The sequence below is a fragment of the Ursus arctos genome, unplaced genomic scaffold (genome assembly GCF_023065955.2).
Source record: "Ursus arctos isolate Adak ecotype North America unplaced genomic scaffold, UrsArc2.0 scaffold_2, whole genome shotgun sequence".
Classification (NCBI taxonomy): Eukaryota; Metazoa; Chordata; class Mammalia; order Carnivora; family Ursidae; genus Ursus; species Ursus arctos.
This window is the reverse complement of record NW_026622874.1, coordinates 95,970,341-95,987,693: the sequence shown is the minus strand read 5'-3', so window position 1 is coordinate 95,987,693 and position 17,353 is coordinate 95,970,341. Positions and strand designations below refer to the sequence as shown.

General features: G+C 54.9%; 1 protein-coding gene across 1 annotated transcript in view; it reads left to right on the top strand.

Moving 5' to 3' along the window:
* Window positions 1-11,046, top strand: part of CUX1 (cut like homeobox 1) — a 339,866-nt gene extending 328,820 nt beyond the window's left edge. The window contains 1 exon segment of the mRNA XM_026516065.4: window positions 1,191-11,046. Within this exon segment, the coding sequence (XP_026371850.3) occupies window positions 1,191-1,893 (703 nt within the window). The 3' untranslated portion in view covers window positions 1,894-11,046.
* Window positions 11,047-17,353: the final 6,307 nt, after the last annotated feature.

Sequence of the window (17,353 nt, the reverse complement as noted above, 5' to 3'; positions counted from 1 at the left end):
CCATGGTAGCCCCAAAAGAAGGAGAAGAGTCTTCTGTTACCCTGGGGAACTTCGGGGGTGGGGGGGCTTTAGGACCTCACCCTGCAGCTCTCGCTCAGAAGCCATCCTCAGGACAAGGGTCAGGGCTCTCAGGCTGTGCAGGGAGCAAATAACGATGTGAACAGATCACCCCCACCAAGGGTTCTGACACACCGGCCTGAAAACTTTCTCCACGTCCCCACGTCCAACACAAGGCCTGCCATATAGGGAGCTCTCAAAACATGTTTCCTCCATTGGGGTCTGTGTACTGCAGAAAATGTTTTTATTGCATGCCTAACCCAAGGGCTTTCGGCAGGCCCAGTTGCTGCAAGACGGTGGGCTTCGTGCCAGTTTACCTGAGGATGCTTTTCCACTACCCGTTGGCACATTGATCAGAGGCTTTTCAGCTCTTTGGAATAATGATCTAGAGAGACTTCTGATTGAGCCCAGTACCGTGAGCAGATGGAAGGAGAAACTCTGGCACAAAAACAGACTTAACAAGAGCCCTTTCTTGATGTCACCGAGGGCCCCAAAACAGGGAAGGCCAGGGTCCATCTGTAGCTGTTTCCTTCAGACACAACAAAGTAAGGGAGCACACGTTCCCCAGTAGGGGGACTCCGCTTGATTACAACATGCTTCATGTGCGGGAGCGCGTATTTGGTCTCCTTGCTGCTTGATCAAAAATGACCCTTCCCTGGTGGTCTCCTCTTAGAGGGGGGAGTTAGTTGAAACATAATTTCGTGGAACCCTGCCCCGGCCCTGACCCCTGACCTGTGGCTCAGAGCCCGACGCTGAAGTTTCTCTCTTCGAAGTCCTGATGAGGAAGCAGTGGTTATCATCCATGCCGCACTTCCATCTGTTAGTTCAGTCAGCGTTTATGACCGCGTAGCAAGCACCGTGCCGGCCCCAGGTGTCGCCGTCCACCACCTGCTGGGACGTGGGGCGGGACGGGGATGGAGGGAAGGTGCCATTAAACAGGTCGCAGTGGCGCGCCGTCCTCGTGGGGAGGAGAGGGCCGGCTCCCTCCCAAGGGACGACTCTGGCAAGGGCACAGAGTCTGGGAACCAGGGGAATGAGGCCGGGGACCGGGGTGGCGGCGGGGTGACACGGGACGGGGCCTGTGCCCCCCGCAGCGGCCCCGCTCACGGCGCCCTCCCGCTTGTGTCTCGCAGGTCTCGGATCCGCAGAGAACTGTTCATTGAGGAGATTCAGGCCGGGAGCCAGGGCCAGGCCGGGGCCAGCGACTCCCCGTCGGCCCGAAGCAGCCGGGCGGCGCCCAGCTCGGAGGGCGACAGCTGCGACGGCGTGGAGGCCGCCGAGGGCCCGGGCGCCGCGGACGCCGAGGAGTCGGGCGGCCCCGCGGCCGCCGCCAAGTCTCAGGGAGGGCCGGCCGAGGCGGCCGCGGCCCCGGAGGAGCGGGAGGAGGCGCCGAGGCCGGCGGAGAAGGCGCAGCCGCCGCCCTCGGGGGCCCCGGCCCCGGACGACGCCGACGACGAGGGCCGGCCCCGGGCGCCCCCGCCGCCGCCGCCCGAGGGCCCCGCCGACGGCCCGGGGCCCGTGCCAAACCCCGCCGCCGCCGCCGCCGCGCCCGCGGCCGGGGAGGACGCCGCTACCTCAGCCGCCCCGCCGGCGGAGGGCCCCTGCCGGGCCCGGGACGGCGCCGACAGGAGTTCCGCTTTGCCAAGCACCAGCGCGCCGGCGGCCGCCCGCAGGGCCAGCTCGCTGCAGAGCCTCTTCGGCCTCCCGGAGGCGGCGGGCGCCAGGGACTCTCGAGACAACCCCTTGAGGAAGAAGAAGGCCGCGAACTTGAACAGCATAATCCACCGCCTGGAGAAGGCCGCCAGCCGGGAGGAGCCCATCGAATGGGAGTTCTGAGAGGGCGCCGCCCGCCCGTCCCGCCGAGCCGAGCCGAGCCGGGCCGAGCTGAGCCGAGCTGGGCCGGGCCGGGCCGAATCTGGCCGGACCTAGCCGAGCCGAGCCGAGTCTGGCTGAGCCGAGCTGGGCCGAGTCTGGGCCGAGCCTGGCCGAACCGAGTCGAGCCGAGTCTGGCCGAGCTGGGCTGAGCGGAGCCGAGCCGAGCCAGGCCGAGCCAAGCCGGGCCGGGCCGGGCTACACTGGGCTGGGCTGGGCTGGGCCGGGCAGAGGGGCGGGCGCCGACTCCGCGGCCTGGACCGTGTTGCGCACTTACCGCCCTGCGGGCCACAGGGCAAAATCGCCATAGGCCAAGGTGCATATAGAAAACAAAGGAGCATTAAGCCCAATCTATGTCGTGTTTTCAAGGAAGAAAACGGAAATGTGTAGTCGAGCTTTTTTGTACCCTGAAGTGTTTTTTTTATTGCCCTAAGTGATTTCCACAGGTTCTGGAATAACTCTTACAGCTTTGCCTTGCGCCCTCCTCTTTCGTGTGGGCTTTAAAAAAAAAAAAAAAAATCAAACCCACATATTAAAAGGGGGCTTTTTATCTGCCATCTAATGGCTTCAGAGCGATAATACACTATTATCTTCTTAAACCAGGAAAAAAAGGGGGGAGGGGGGATTTTTCAGAAAAATTAAAAAAGAAAGTTTTTGTAGCTGTTCAGTTGCCACTAAGAGATTGCACAGTCAAACCGACTCTAAACACACTAGTTTGGATTCCTAAATATTTTCAAGTAAAGAATCTTCTCGTTTGAAACTTTGAATTAAAATAAAACACATTTACTCCACATATTTTTTAACAAAAAGAAAAGTCACATCAGGAAACTCTCTGATTTTGTGGTAGCTGACGTAGTGTTTTCTTGTACGTGACAGAATCCTGACATGTAGTGCACATTGATCCATAGCTTTAACTGACTCTGGGCTTTTGCTGGCCAGGGTCTGTTTAATACACTCCATTCTAGGCCAAATCAGGACAAAAAGAAAAGATCCGAATCTAGGTATTTTATAATCTGCTTTTTAACCTCTAACCGCAGAGCACGCTGATCAGACCTCATATCTCGGAGGTTTAGGAGACAAGTTAGAACTGTAGCATGTCCCCGTTCATTCTGTTTAATTTATGGTGTCTACGTCTGTGTTAGTGCGTCTGCACACGTGCGAGCATGTAAAGCAAGGAGGAAAGAGTGGGCCGCCGAGGTGGCAGCAGGCAGGCGGGAGGGCCGCAGGGGCCCGCCCCGCGTGGGCAGCAGGCTTTCCTTGGCACAGAAGGCGGCACACCGCACAGCACTCTCCCGGGCGCCTGATGGACTGAGCCCCACCAGGGGCCGCCGCTCCCCGGGCCTGGGCAGGGCTCTCGCGCACGCGCACTCTCTCTCTCCCGCTCTTCCCACCACAAGCACTGAGGACTGTTGACGTCGTGGGAAGCTTCCTTCCCTGCAGAAGAGAGAACGTGGCAGTCTGGGCTCTGCTCCCACCCCTGTAGAGATGGCCCACACTCACACCAAAACGTTGTTGCTCTTCACTTCCAGACCAGACCATTCATTGGCCCTTCATTCATTCTGCCTCTTGGAACAGTTCTTTTATGCACAGTCTAGGGCAGTCTAAGTACAAATCAGAAGTCTAACTTGTCTCTGATTCCTCCTGTTGTCTATGTGGATATGCGTGAGAATAGAGGTGGGTGAGAGTGTGCGTGTGTGCGTGTGTGCAATTTTATACGTCTGTGTATTTTCTTAAGTACCTGTGCACACATAGAGTGCATTACTGCCACCTTTTTTCAATAAGCTGTTTTATCAGTTATGGCTTCTACAAGTTTGCTAATTTAGACTCCTTTATTGCCATATCTTTAAACTAACAATAGATGATTTCGGTATATATATATATTTTTTTTTTTGCTTATTTATAGGTGCTGTATTTTATTATCTGATTGTTAGGAAGGGATGAAAGGGGCAAATATTCTTTAGAGGGATAGACTGCCGGCAGTATTGGGTATAATTTACAAGATGTAGTTGTCATACTGTATATTACTGATTGAAAACTTTTTGACCGTATTGCGTATCATTGAAACCTTTGTCTTAGGTCAACATCTTTGGATGGCATTTTAATGGTGCATTCATTATTTCTTAAGTTTAATTAATATTACCTTTTTTGATTTGGGGGGGTGGGAGGGAGTTATAATTTTCAAGGTATGCTCCCGCTATTACACCTCAGTGTGCTTGTATTAATTAACTTGTAGGACTTTGACTGTAAGATGTGAAACCACATTTCTTGCATGATGTTTTAGGAATTATGTAGTTCATTTACAGTCTTTTAACCTGCAACCGCAGCACTTAGTTCAAGTTTTCACAAATTTAAGAGTCACTACACTAAAGACAATGCCTTTTCATGAATAAGAAGTTTTCAGAAGGCTCTAGGAGGCTGGGAGGCAGGCTGTTTGTCTTTTGATGGTCGGATCATCTCTGAACTTGATACCTGGTTCAGTGAGAAGAGAATTCAAAATGGAGGAGCTTAAGGGGAAGCAGATTACCATCTGGCTCGATGCAGGTGCATTCAGAAGAGCGAGTTTGCATTAGTGACCCCCTAGGACAGTGAGTAGCAGAGCCCCTGACAGTACTGTGGTGTCCTCTCCACGAAAACCTCGAGGGAATTTTGGCATCGTGTGTGATGAATCTCTGAATATCTGATTTTGATGAGAATGAAACGCAGGGAGTTAACCAGAAATATTAGGGTAGTGTTTTAGTTTTAAAGGCATGACTGTTATTTACAAAGGTGTTCAATCCGAGGCAGTTGAGAGAGTATAGGTTTGTCCATCCTAGTGGCCAGATAGTAACAGTCTAAAACAGCCACTTTGGCTCTTCCAAGCGATTTAGTCCCTTTTGTTGGGTTTTGTTGGTTTGTTTGTGTTTTGTTTTGTTGACTAGGTTTTTGTTGATTTCCACTCTACCTTTTTTGCCAGACTTACATCTGGGTGCTCGATACAATCAGTTGGTTAAGGTTCGCTTGCGGTTCTGTGTTTGTATTTTTTCTCTATTTATTTTTTTTTTAATTGTGATCCCAACCCTGTGATCGTTTGTGTTAAGCTTTCGCTGTCTGTAATACTTCTAAGAGCTGCCACTAAATAACAGAAACCTTTCAGGGGGTCGGGGGAGCATCCCCCCTCCTCGTCGCACCCCTCAGTTTGAGTCTAAGGGTTGATCTTTCATCTTGATAAGCAATATTCAAGTGCCTTGAACAGCATCCTCTCGGGGGGCTTACCTTCAGCTGGCTGGCATTCCAAGCAGCAGCTCCCACAGGCAGCCGACCTCCTCCTCTTTATGCTCCATCAGTTTAAAAAGCTGATTTGTACCTCTCCCCTGGGGAAAACGGTTCCGTAGAAAACACTAACGCTTAATTACAAGCTCCATTATACCATTTTAAATGGCTTCTTTTTGTTAATTGGAGGCAGTGTTCATAACTGAAGGTTTCTGCCATAACTTAGCTGGCTAAGTGGAGGCTCGATATAAAAGCAGTGTTCGCGTTCAGCCTCTTGACCCTTGGCTCCCACCCACCCTCCCTTGTGGGGTGTCCGAGGTAGCGGGTGTACGGTTCTGTCCTAGACCTGGGCCCGCTCGCTTCCACCGCCTGGCTCCCAGGTGACCGCCCACCTTGAACTTCGGGATCAGTCGGGATTTCTGGGATTTCTGTCGGCCAGACCGCCCTTCTTTAGAGAGGATGACCGCAGCCAACTAGCTCAGCTCGATCGTTCTCAGAGCCAGGCTGCCTGAAGAGCGTTACGACCCAGGTGGCTCGTGGGCAGCAGACTGTCCTGGGGACGCAGGCTTGCAGAAGTCTCCGGGAAATGCCAGGATCTTGACTCGTATGACTACTATCAAACCACGGCCACTATGTCTGTGAGAGTGACTGAGGCAAAAAGATGACAGTTGTGGCCTCCCTCCCTGCCCAGTGTCCTTTTTCGGCATCTTTGTTTTCTCCCCATTTAAGAACCGGCCTGTCCGATGCGGACGTTCAGGTCCGCTGGCTGGTGGTCCGGACCCAGACTGCGACAGTGTTTCTCTGTGCTCTCTGTGGCCGTGAGAGACCCTGCCCATGTACCCGCGCTACCACCCCCCCCCCTCGGGCCCAGCCGGACGGCTCTAGGAGGAAGGAAACCCCTCGTCTGCCTCCCTGGCCCAAGCCATATCAGTCGTGCAGCTGGTGAGCAAAGCAAGCAGAAGGCAGGTTGTACTCTAATCCAAGGGAAAACTCTGGCGTCAGCTCGTTGCCCCAAGATCGTGTCCCAGTCACGCCCTAAGAGGCTGGGACAAGAGTCACCACCACCACCACCACCCACCCCACCCCTCCCCCGCCCAGCTCAGTCCACAGGCAGGTGGACTAAGGGTTTCTTTGTTCCTCTTGAACTGCCCTCTCTCGCAGAGGTGATCAATGAACTCTATTGACATTCTATGCAATGTTTCTCCTCCCTCTCGTTTTAGAAAAACAAACCTCACCGAAGACTGCAGAGGAGCCAGGGGGAGTAGATGCGCGCCCTTCTGGGATGCGCGCCGAGTGGAACGGTGGTAGTGACTTCACTCCATCTTGAGCTGGGGGACAACAGCCATTGACTTAAATGCACTATGACAGGTGCCTCTCGACAGGCCTGTAAAAACCAGAGTCTGCCCTTAGCCATCGCAAGCCCCTGCTTTGGGAGGCCAGCAAGCCAGCCGTGCGGGGGAGACGTAGCAAGGCGAGGTTCGGGCCTGTGTGGCCAGCGTGGTGGCTGTTTGCCACGTCCCTTCAGGCAAGAGGTCTGCTTCCCTCCCTGGATGTCCTCCCTGTCGGCACACTCCTCATTTGTCCCCTTCTACCTCACTAACCTGTGCTCCCACGGGACGTGACTCCTCACTCCCCTCCCCTCAGAAGCGCGAGGCACAAGTGGGCTCTCGGGGGTGGGGGGAGTGGAGAGCGCTAGAAGCGTGGTGTTCATGAGTGTATCCGGGCCTGGTGGGCAGGCTGCTTTCCCTCTTCTCTTTTGTGAGCACAACCTGGACAGACAGCTGTGCTCCGCGAGGCACATGGATTTTTCTCTTGACTTCCACCTGTTCCTGACGCTCTGACAGCTGTTTCCTTTGCAGGCAGGGGCGGTCTCGGGCCTCAGAGGGCCTTGCTCTGGCCTGCCTTTGCTTTCTGCCCATTCCTGCTCAGCTGTTAAGATCTGTCAGAGCCATTTCCCTTGCCCTGGGCTGCCCCTAACTGGCCACGTGAGGACACTTCCCTAGGATTTCTGTCTGGTGTTGGGGAACGCGGTCTTTATTTGTCTCTGGCACAGGGAGGCTATGATTTCAGCTCCACTGTGAGACCTCCTTTGGAAGCATCTCGAAGACGGGAGAGGAAATGGCATTCTCCCGTCTGCAAACCCAGTCGTCAATCACACGACTCTTGCCGAAAGAATATGCCAGTTTCTACGCAGTGCAGAAAACAAACCCAGCTCCCAGAGCTGCTGGTTAGACGTGGGTCCATCCTCTTTGGTGGCCAGTGTTCTCCTGGTGGAAAAGAATTGGAAGTGAGAGACTGACGAGTTGTGCTGTCATCGGGCGCTTGGGCATTTGTCAGGAAAAGCCCGCAGCGGGAATTCCCCCCCAGTGCTTTTGTGGTTTCGTGATGGCCTTGGTGGCAACGGGGGAGCCTTGGTGGCCCCCAAGGCGGAGCTCCCACCCCAAGTGGCAAGATGGTGACCTGGGCCTCCAGTGTGACAGAGTACCGGAGTTTCCTGCGTTTCCCTGCGTACTGAACGTCGGTCAGGCCGGCACGCTTGCTGAGAGGAGGGTCGTTTGGCAACAGTATATCCATTCCCACCAGTTTCTGCCTTTTTGTAGACGAAAACTGCCAGGAAACAAGTTCCCGAGGAAAGTTCCGGAAAGATCCAGCCTGTGAACCCTTAGAGATGTGCTGAAAGCAGAGGCCCAAACCCTCGGAGTGAATCAGGAAGGCAGAGGAGGGGCGTGGAGGGCAGTAAGCCGGGCAGGAAATGAGCCCCGCCCGAGTCCCCTGCCTGTCCTCACCAGGGAAGGAGGAAATGCAGCTTCCCAGCCTCTCCCACTTGCGGGACCTGCCAGCACCTGCCCAGGCCTTGCTGCCGTCCTTCCTCCACCTCCCCTCCAAAGAGCCTGTGACCACGGTGTCCGTGGTATCTCCATTCTAATTTTTGCATGAAGTGACATTTAGCTTTAACAAGACATTTCCAAAGCGCCTAGTCTCCTCCGGAATGCTAACTTTAAAAGTTGGGCGTTGTAGGCGAAGATTCCTAAAAAAGGCTAGCGAGAGAAAGGCATTAGGCTATGCAGAAATGTGCACTTCCCCAACCCCCTGTTATTAACCTTTGAAGATAACTTTTGAGTTGCTTTCCATGGGTCCTTATAGTTTCTCCAGTAATGTTACGTATAGTCTGTGTTACTGTCATTTCTGTAGTGTTTAGGCTTTAATTTCTACCACAAAATATTGCTATATGCTATGTATCAAGCTTTCTGTGATCAGAAAGGAAAGGTGCCTTATATCCCAATGTCACGGCTACATCCCTATGGAAAATACTCAGAAGCACAGTGTGTACGGAAGCGTTGGGGCTTCCGTTGGTGAAACCAGACACCGTTCAGCAAGATGCATTGAAAAAGTGGCACGGGGCTGCTTTTGTTTGAAAGTTCCTCTCCTTTTTCATTTTTTCCATCTTTTTCTTTGCTTTCTTTGCTTTTTTTTTTTTTTTTTTTGGTAGTTCGCTTTAAACGAAAAGCACTTAAGTAGATGACTGTGTAAAAAGCTCTGTGCAATAGAAATCATTTTTCTTCGTTTTTAAGAGAGAACGTATTGCACACCAAATGAACTCAAAGTAAGCTTTAGACCAGGACGATTCAGGTTGTGGGTGAGTATGTTCACTGTAGTTCCGTTTCTTCATGAACCGAAGGGAAAACAGGCCTCCCCAGCCCCCCTCCCCCCCTTGCTCAGCCTGCCTCTCGCTGACCACTGACCACCGAGCTAGGTGCGCAGGGCCCGCAGGCCCCGGGCGGGAAGCGCTGGCTGGGTGGCAGGGGGGGTGGGGGGGGTGGCGACTCAGCAGCTAAGAACCCTCCCGAGCGTGAGACCACAGCCATCCCTTCCAGCACTTAACCTTTTCTTGTGGAGTTGGAGTGACTGCTACTGACCTGCCAGTGTGCGTGAGGATAATTATAAAAGGATGTTTCCTTGAGAAGAAGAAAAAAAAAAATTTATTTCTATCCTCTTCTATTTATTGTGAGGTTAATCATTTAAGTTCTTATCGGGAGTGTATTGTTGTTTTGTGTTGTTGTTGCTATAAATGCCTTTTGCTGTCGCTCCGGTGGTTACTGTCTTCTGCCTCCTGCCCTCTCCCCTCCCACCCACCCCCCCCCCGAAAAGAACCGAAGGGTCTGGGATTTGACTGGGGGGCAGAGGGGGCTTCTCCAGCAGAATCAGACCTCTGTCTCCAGAGTAGCCGCTCAGAAACTGGTGGTCTCCACATGTCTAACCTTTTCAATGAGAGAGTTGAAGAACACTCGTGTGAGGAGTTGCAGAGACTTAGAAAAGCAAAGTTCAGTTCCCCAAAGCCTCCTAGAGCCTCTGGTAAGCCTTCTGGGTTCATGAAGTCTCAGCGAGCCCTGGTCAGAGCGGGCGCAGCGGCCTGGTCGAGACCACGGCTTCCGAGGGAGAGAGTGGTTTCCTGCAAGGCTCGCGTGGGTTGCTCTGTTTTGTTGGCTTTTCTTGTCGTTCTTGTTGGTTGTTCCCCTTGCCTACAAAGTTGGGTCAAAACCATCTTGCGAAGCAACAAGTGTTTCCGAGTCCGGCTGTGGCTTGAGGACCCTCGGCAGGGAGGTCGTGGGGGAGCCCCTCTCCCCCTTGATGTGGTGAAGCGTGGAGGGGGAACACGTTGCTTGCGAATCAGGTGTGAAGGTGAGGTGGGGCTGGCTTCCCGGGCCGAGGAGGAGGGGGCTCCCCTGCAGGCCGAGGTCCAGGTGGGGCCACACAGCCGCCCCCCTCGGCCGCTCCCAGAGGGCCCCCCAAACCCCCGCCTCACTTTCCATGCCATGACTTCTTCCTTTCTCTGAAATCGTTGGGGGGTCCCGATCTCGTTCTCATCTCTTTGAAAGCAAGCCCTCCGATGAAATCACCACCCCTATCCCTCCTCCCGCCCCACCAAAGGGTTTTCATTTCTCTCGAATTAGTCTATGCATTTCTCTCTCTTGAGCCGTTTTCTGCCTCTTTCCTTGAGAAAACGGGCATCTCCTGTCCCACCGAGACCCCTTGGAAAATGCTGTGCATTTTGGAGACGTGAGGATTCATGCAAAAATTCTGACAGCATTTGAGAATGATTCGTCGGAAAATAGAAGTGGGGGGAAAAAAAAAAGGAAAGGTGGGTTTCCCCGCGTCCCTTTCCGCTGAGTGAGACCTAGCTCTTTGCAACGTGCAATAACTACTTGCCATGAGAGCGGGTAGCGCCACGCTCCTGTCCAGACTACTAACAGCACAAGACAAGCTCGCTCGCAGAGTGGCGGACTTCTTCCGGAATACCTTCCATAAGCTCAGCTCCCCCCCCAGTGTATCGTGGTGTCTTTACATTTTAGCAGTATTTTATATTTTCTGTAACGCACTAAGTCTTAGATGTTTTTAGAGCTCGTTTGTTAATACAATCACAGACTTTTTTTTTTAAATCCTCACAGAGACCCAATTGACCAAAAACAAAAACAAAAACAAAAAAAAGACAAAAAAAAAAACCAACAACAACAAAAAAAAAAAAGGCGTCATTTTTGTACAAATAGCTTCGAGAAGCCTCTGTTGTGTTGCTGTGGCCCATCTCCGGTAACATTTTTTTTTTTTTTTTTTTTTTTGCTATTTGTTTTCGACATTAAGAGTCAAAAGTTGATCCAGCTGGCGTGGGGGTGGGGGAGGCACCCGTCGGCCCCTGGCGTTGTCCCTTCTGTCCTTGGTTAGCCATACGATGTTTGTTCTCAGCACTGTACAACGGTCCCTATATGATATGGAGAAGCAATATCACTGTATGAAACTCACACCATGTATTATTATTATTCACTAGCACCCTAGGTGTGATAATTGAAGTAAATATCTTTTATACAAACACAAGAACGCGTGGGTTGTTTTTATTTAAAGTGCCCCGGCCTGAAGAGAAGCAGCAAACACTCTCATTCTGGGTCCAAAGGGCACCTCAAGAGTTGCCGTGCCCGAGGTAGCCATCCCTCCGCCTGCCGGTGCTTGTGGTCACGTGGGGCCACTGGGCAGGTGGCCGCAGAGGCCTGGCGTGGGGTCGGATGCGTGGGGGTCTGGGCAGGCCCTCCACCGCGTCTCCAGCCGGGCCTGCGTCCCTGCTTGCTGTCGTGGGCCTTCCTGTCTGGGTAGCCTTGAAATGCTGACCCTCCTGGCGTCCGCCTCCTTGTCTGTGAAATGAGGACACCATCGCTTGTCGCTCAGGCTCGCGAGGACCGGGAATGGTGGCCGATGGCGCCGGGCCAGGCTGTTGGTGGCAGCCCAGTTGAGTGGGGCTCGGGTGCCCGGGGGCTGCGGCCAGGTACCCCTGCAGGGCAGCCCGCACCCAGCCAGTGGCCTGGCCAAACCTGCTGTGTGTGTGTGTGTGTGTGTGTGTGTGTGTGTGTTGGCGGCCGTGGGGGGGGGGGGAGGGGGAGCGTCTCTCACTTTGTCCCTGAATCCTGATGTCAAAGACAAGCCCCCTGGGGTACCCGGTAACCGGAGCAAGTGAGTGGAAGGAGGAAACGGTGTCTGTGGGTTTCTGGAATGTTCGGGCTCCCGAGAAGGGGTCTCCAGCCGGCGCGCGGGGCTGGAGGCAAGACAGCTCTGTAGAGTTGGCTGCTAGGTGGCCCATGTGCTCGTGACTGAAGCGGTTTCTCATCTTGAGATCTAGAAGGTTGGGAAAGACTCGCCATCCTCGCCGATGTGTGACAGGGCGGGGGGGTTGGTTTGTCGTGCAGTAATTTGTAGGTTTCAGAATGCGACGCTCCCACATGTGGTACAGAAGCATGAGCCCTCCTCCCTCCCGTGGGAGAAGCCCCCGCGAGCACAGGACAGTCTCCCGCCAGCGCCAGGCGCTCCCGGCAGCCCTGAGTCTCATCGGGTCGCTCGGACCTGAGCGTGGCCAGAGCTGTCCCCCAATGTCTGCCCCGACAGATGGGAGAAATTAGGATAAAACCAGCAGAGCTCTGTTCTGAGTCTGACTCCGCTAACATTCTGCTGCTTTTCCAATGGCTGGTTTGGGTATGCCCCCCTCTTTAAAGATCTGGTAACTAAATTAAAATATAAAATGTGAAAAAATAAAGAACACTTGGCACAAAGCCTTTTAACCCAGAAAGTCTCCCCTGGTGCTTTTAAAGTGAAATTTAATTAAGCAAAACTATAGTTACACATGGTTTCGTAGGCCTGACTCTGTAAACGGCCAGCTCCCAAGGCACAGAAGGGAGCGAAGTTTCATGCTCTGACTGCACCCCCGCTCCGGGCAGAGTCACGGCCTCCCTGTGTGTGGCCTCCCTCTCCCTGTAGTCAAGTTGGTCTGAACAAAATGACGGAGCTTGTACGATGACCCGAGGAAGTACAGAGGCCAAGGCCACCCCTTGAAAAACCCGGGGATCGGGGGCGCCGATCCCCGATGCAGTCGCGAATCTACGTAAAACTTTGGACTCCCCCCAAAACGTCACTGTTAATAGCCTACTGTTGACCCGAAGCCCTACCCATAACATAGTCGCCGAACACATATTTTGTATGTATACGTATAATATACTGTATACTGACAATGAAGTAAGTTAGAGGGAGAAAAAAGTGTGATTAAGAAAATCATAAGGAAAATACATTTACGCTGGGGAACTGTAAAAAATCCGCGTGTAAGTGGACCCGTGCGATTCGAACCCGTGTTGTTCAAGGGTCAGCAGTAATCATCAGAGTGGGTGAGCCTGTCTGCCTGTGTTTTTGAAAGGACCTCCGAGCGGCTGCCTTGGGTTGGGGTACATTGCTGCCTCCTGCACAGTCCCTAGCGTGCTGGCTTTGGGGGGCACGCGGCTTGCTGGTCTCCTCTTGGGCATGGCATTGGTTCCTGTGCAGGGACGTGGGGGCGAGCTGAGAACCCCAAGGACTCTGGGGAGCTGATTTGATGTTGGATTGAGGGGGGGGCTTCTGGTCACCAGACCCTTGACCTGCGTCTGGCCCCCCGCAGGGTGGGGTGAGCCACGTTCGTGGAAGCGGGAGGCGCAGCGCGTGCCCAGGCTTGGACGGGCGTTCAGAAGCAGCTGCCTCTTCCAAGAAGCTTGGGCTCTCGGAATGTCGAGAGGAAGGGCCTTTCTTTTCTTTTTTCAAGAAATCGGTTTGTGGACGGGTGAAAGGCTGCTCTGTTTGGGACAGCGGAGTGGGGGGCTCCGGGGAGTGAGGTTGGAGGACCCCGCTCACTTCTCAGTGAGGCATCGGGACCCTCCCGTGTGGTCGCGTGGCAATGCGCTCGAGCCCCCGCGTCTTCTCTTCCCGGCTGCCGGGCGACCTGGGGCAAGCCCTAGTCAAGCTCCGGAAACCCTTTCTGAGAGAATGAAGGGATTTAGCTGCTTTGAGCTTCCATCTCTGTCTCCGTGGAGGGGATATAATACTGCCAGACTCGCAGGGCTGCCGGGGGGCGGGGGAGGGACTGAACGATGACAGCTGTAGACTGTTCATTACAGCGCCCAAGCCCACGGCAGGCACTCAGGACGTGTCAGTGGTGGCGGTTGCTGTGGCTATTATGTCACCGACTTTGGTGGCTGGGGCAGCTCCCTCGGGTCAAAGCCATTTCCACCTTGTGCTGGAGCCGGAGGAGCCCCGACACGGGAGCAGGCGCTCGCGCGGGTTAGCCAGGGCACCGGCGGCCACGGCCTGACCACCACCAGTGACGCCCAGTGATGCCCAGTGACGCCCGCAGGCTCCAGCCTCTGCTAAAAATTCAAGTCTCAGTTCCTCTGTGGCTGAAGCTGCCACGCTGGGCTGGGCCACAGACAGGAAGGCAGGCCCTTCCCTGCACCTCAGTCTTATTGGGGGGCGGGCCGTCCCGAGAGGAGGCTTGCTCTTAGAAGCCCGTCTGACTGGAGCATCTGGTGAGGCTGCTCCCCACCCTGGGACCCCCAAGCCCAGGAGCCTCTCGTGTTTGAGGAGAGTAGATTCTCTGGGACAGTGGTTCTCGCCTGGGGGTGACTTTGCCCCTCGGGACACTTGACAGCGTCTGGCGGCATCTGGGGCTGTCACCGCTGTGCAGGGCTGGCATCTAGAGGGGAGAGGACAGAGATGCTGGTAAACACCTTACAAGGCATAGGACAGTCTCCCCACCCCCAACAAAGAATGATGTGGCCCCAAATGTCAACAGTGCTGAGTCGAGGAGTCTGGGGGCTCCTTCCCTGGCATAGTCAGCAGATAGTCACTGAGAACTGCCCTGTGCCAGGGACGTGCTCCAGGTTGGGAGTCCGGCAGCCTCAAGCCGCTCCCAGCCCAGAGGGGACACGGAGCGCGCAGAACCACAGCCCAAGCCTTAAAATGGGAAAGGGCATTTGTAGGCGGCAGGGAGGGCACCCCAGAGTGAGGGGAAGCAGGTGCACAGAGTGAGCAATGTAGCAAGTCAGAGGAAGAGCCAGCTCCTGGGTGCGGGCAGGGCGGGCGGGGGCGGGGGGCAGCCGCACCGTGGGGAAAACAAAGCTGACTCTGGAAGCGGTGGCTGTAGTTGAGGCTTGTTCTCTCCATCCGACCAGATGTAGTGAAGAGCGGCTGCAGCCATGCTCGGGGTACGGGGATCCCAGCCGGGAAGAAAGTGCTCAGACCAGCTCAGACCCAGCTCAGACCCAGCCCGGGAGGCCGTGCCCCGGGAATCCCTTTGCAACCTTCTGTCTAAATGAATGGGTGCTTCCCCACCGGGAGGTGTGGACTCAGCCCATCAGCGGATAGGCAGAGAGGGCGCCACTGATCTGCGTCACAGCAGGGGACAAACAAGGAGCTTGCCCGTCAGGCCAGACGGTAGACCGAATAAGTAAGTGGATTACGCGGTGCCTTACACAGTGGTCAGTGTTACAGGAGAAAAACAAGGTAAGGGCAATTGGAAGAGCAAGGTGAGGGGTTAAAGCTTTAAATCAAGTGGTCAGGGTAGGCCTTGCGAGAAGGTAACATGTGAACAGAGTCTTGACAGAGGGGAGGGGATGAACCATGCCAATGCCTGAGGTAAGAACATTCCAGGCAGAGGGGAAACAGTAAGTGCAAAGGTCCTGTGGTACAGATGTGCCTGGGAGACAGAATAGCCAAAGCAAAACCACCAAGGGAAAGAGTGGTAGGCGACCAGGCCAGAGAGAGGAGGGAGACGCGGGGCAGGAGGTGGGGCCTTGCAGGCCGTTGCAGAGTTTTGGCTGTTACTCTGAGGGACGTAGGCTCCATTGGACGGTTTGGACCGAGGGTGGTCTAATCTGACTGTTTAAAAGGCTCTCTCTGGAGGCTGCTTTGTGACTAGACTGCAGGGCTAAGGGTGGAAGAAGGCAAATCGGTGAGGAGCCTGTTGCCGTAAGGCCCAGAGGCTATGATTTGCACCAGGTGGCGCGGTGGTGAAAAGCGATTGGCTTCTGGATGTATTTTGAGGGTAGAGCCCAAAATAGGACTTGAGACAGATTAGAGGAAAGGAGGGATAGAGAAGAGCGAGGACGGGCGCTGGGGTGAGCCACTGCTTCCCCAGCCCTGAGGACACCACCTCCCAGGCTGTGCAAAGAGGGGTCCTGCTGGGGTGAAGCAGGTTTGAGGGATGGGGATCGGGCTCCAGTTTGGACCAGTTTGGACTCCACGCAGTGAGCTCAGGGAGAGGAGTGGCCTGGAGGACGTGCTGGAGAATCGCCACCTTTCAGTGGCACGCCAAGTGGCCGGAGTGAAGGACAGGAGAGCGGCGTGTGGGGACACTGCCTTGTGGGGACACCGTCCGGGTCCCACAGCATTGAGAGCTCAGCAGGGAGAAGGAGCAGCAAAGGAAGGAGAGCGAGCAGCCAGCCGGGCAGGAGGCCCGAGAGGCCGCGGTGCCCTGGAAGCCAGGAGCCGGCGGGTCAGGAAGACGAGGGCTGAGGACACAGCGATGAGCGGGGTTTTCGGCCACCTTGGCAGGGACACGTGGTGTAGTGGGCGTCCAAGTCAGAAGGGAAAGGTTTAAGGTTGTGGACCCAAGAACAGGTTAACTTCTTCGGAGATTTTTGCAGGAGAGGAAGTAGAGTCGAGGGGAGTGTGTGTGTGTGTGTGTGTGTGTGTGTGTGTGTGTGTGTGTGAGAGACACGGCAGAGCCCAACACGCTTGTGCGCTTGTGGAAAGGAGCACAAGAGCCGATGCCACAGGAGAGAGGGAGGACCCTGGCTGGGGCCCCCAGCGTAGGAGCAAGGGGCTGCCACCTGCAGCTCTGGGAGCTCAGCACTCATCTCTGGCCACCTGTGGGGACAGACAGGTGCAGAGATGGCGGGCGATGAGCAGGGGGCTGATTGAATAAGGCGGGGCCCCCCACCAGCGGGAAAGCCGTGAACACGACACCCCAGGCCTGCCATCCAGTTGTGATAAGTTTCTGCATTTAATCAATCCGCAGTCCGAAATCGTGCCTTGGGGCGCCTGGCTGGCTCAGTCGGTTAAGCGTCTGCCTTCAGCTCAGGTCATGATCCCACGGGTCTGGGGTAGAGTCCCGCATCGGGCTCCCTCTCCCTCTGCCTGCTGCTCCCCCTGCTTGTGGTCGCTCTCTCTCTCTGACAAACAAATAAATATAATCCTTAAAAAAAAAAAAAAAAAGGAAGGAAATCGTGCCTTGACCTTAAGTCTTGACCTTGACATTGCTTTGATTTCTTTGTCCCCTCTGTGCAGTACACCTAAGAAGCCTTCCCAGATTCTCCCCAAAGGACAAGACCCCACGAACTTTCACAGGGGGAGGCTGTCTGGCCCGTCTTACATGGGCCACCTTGCAGAGGCAAGGGGTCCTCTCTCTATCCCACTAGCGTTCGTCTGTCAGCCACTCCCGCCCCCACACCTGCCCCCACCCAGCCTCTCCTTCTCAGTAGGTTTTCCCCTCGTTAGATACCGCATTCTGCATGCTCCGTACTCCTGAGCACGCCGCCCCACTCCGTGCTGTGCCATCTGGCATCTGTCCAGAATGGGCGTGTCCCTAGGTCCCTCCCCTGCCACCTCTCCCATTCCACCACCACTTTGACCAGAGGCTTCCCTCCATCTCCTTGCTCAGCCTTTCTTGAGATCCCGGCGACCCCTCCTTACTCACCGACTGTCCCTATTCAACTTGGCACCTGCTTCCTGCCACGTCCTCCCTGGATCTTTTCTGGGACACCCCTGAAAATGTCAGCGTTCCTGCATGTTCTGGCCATTCTCACCACGGCTGTCTCTGGGCTTCCATGTTCGCTGCCCT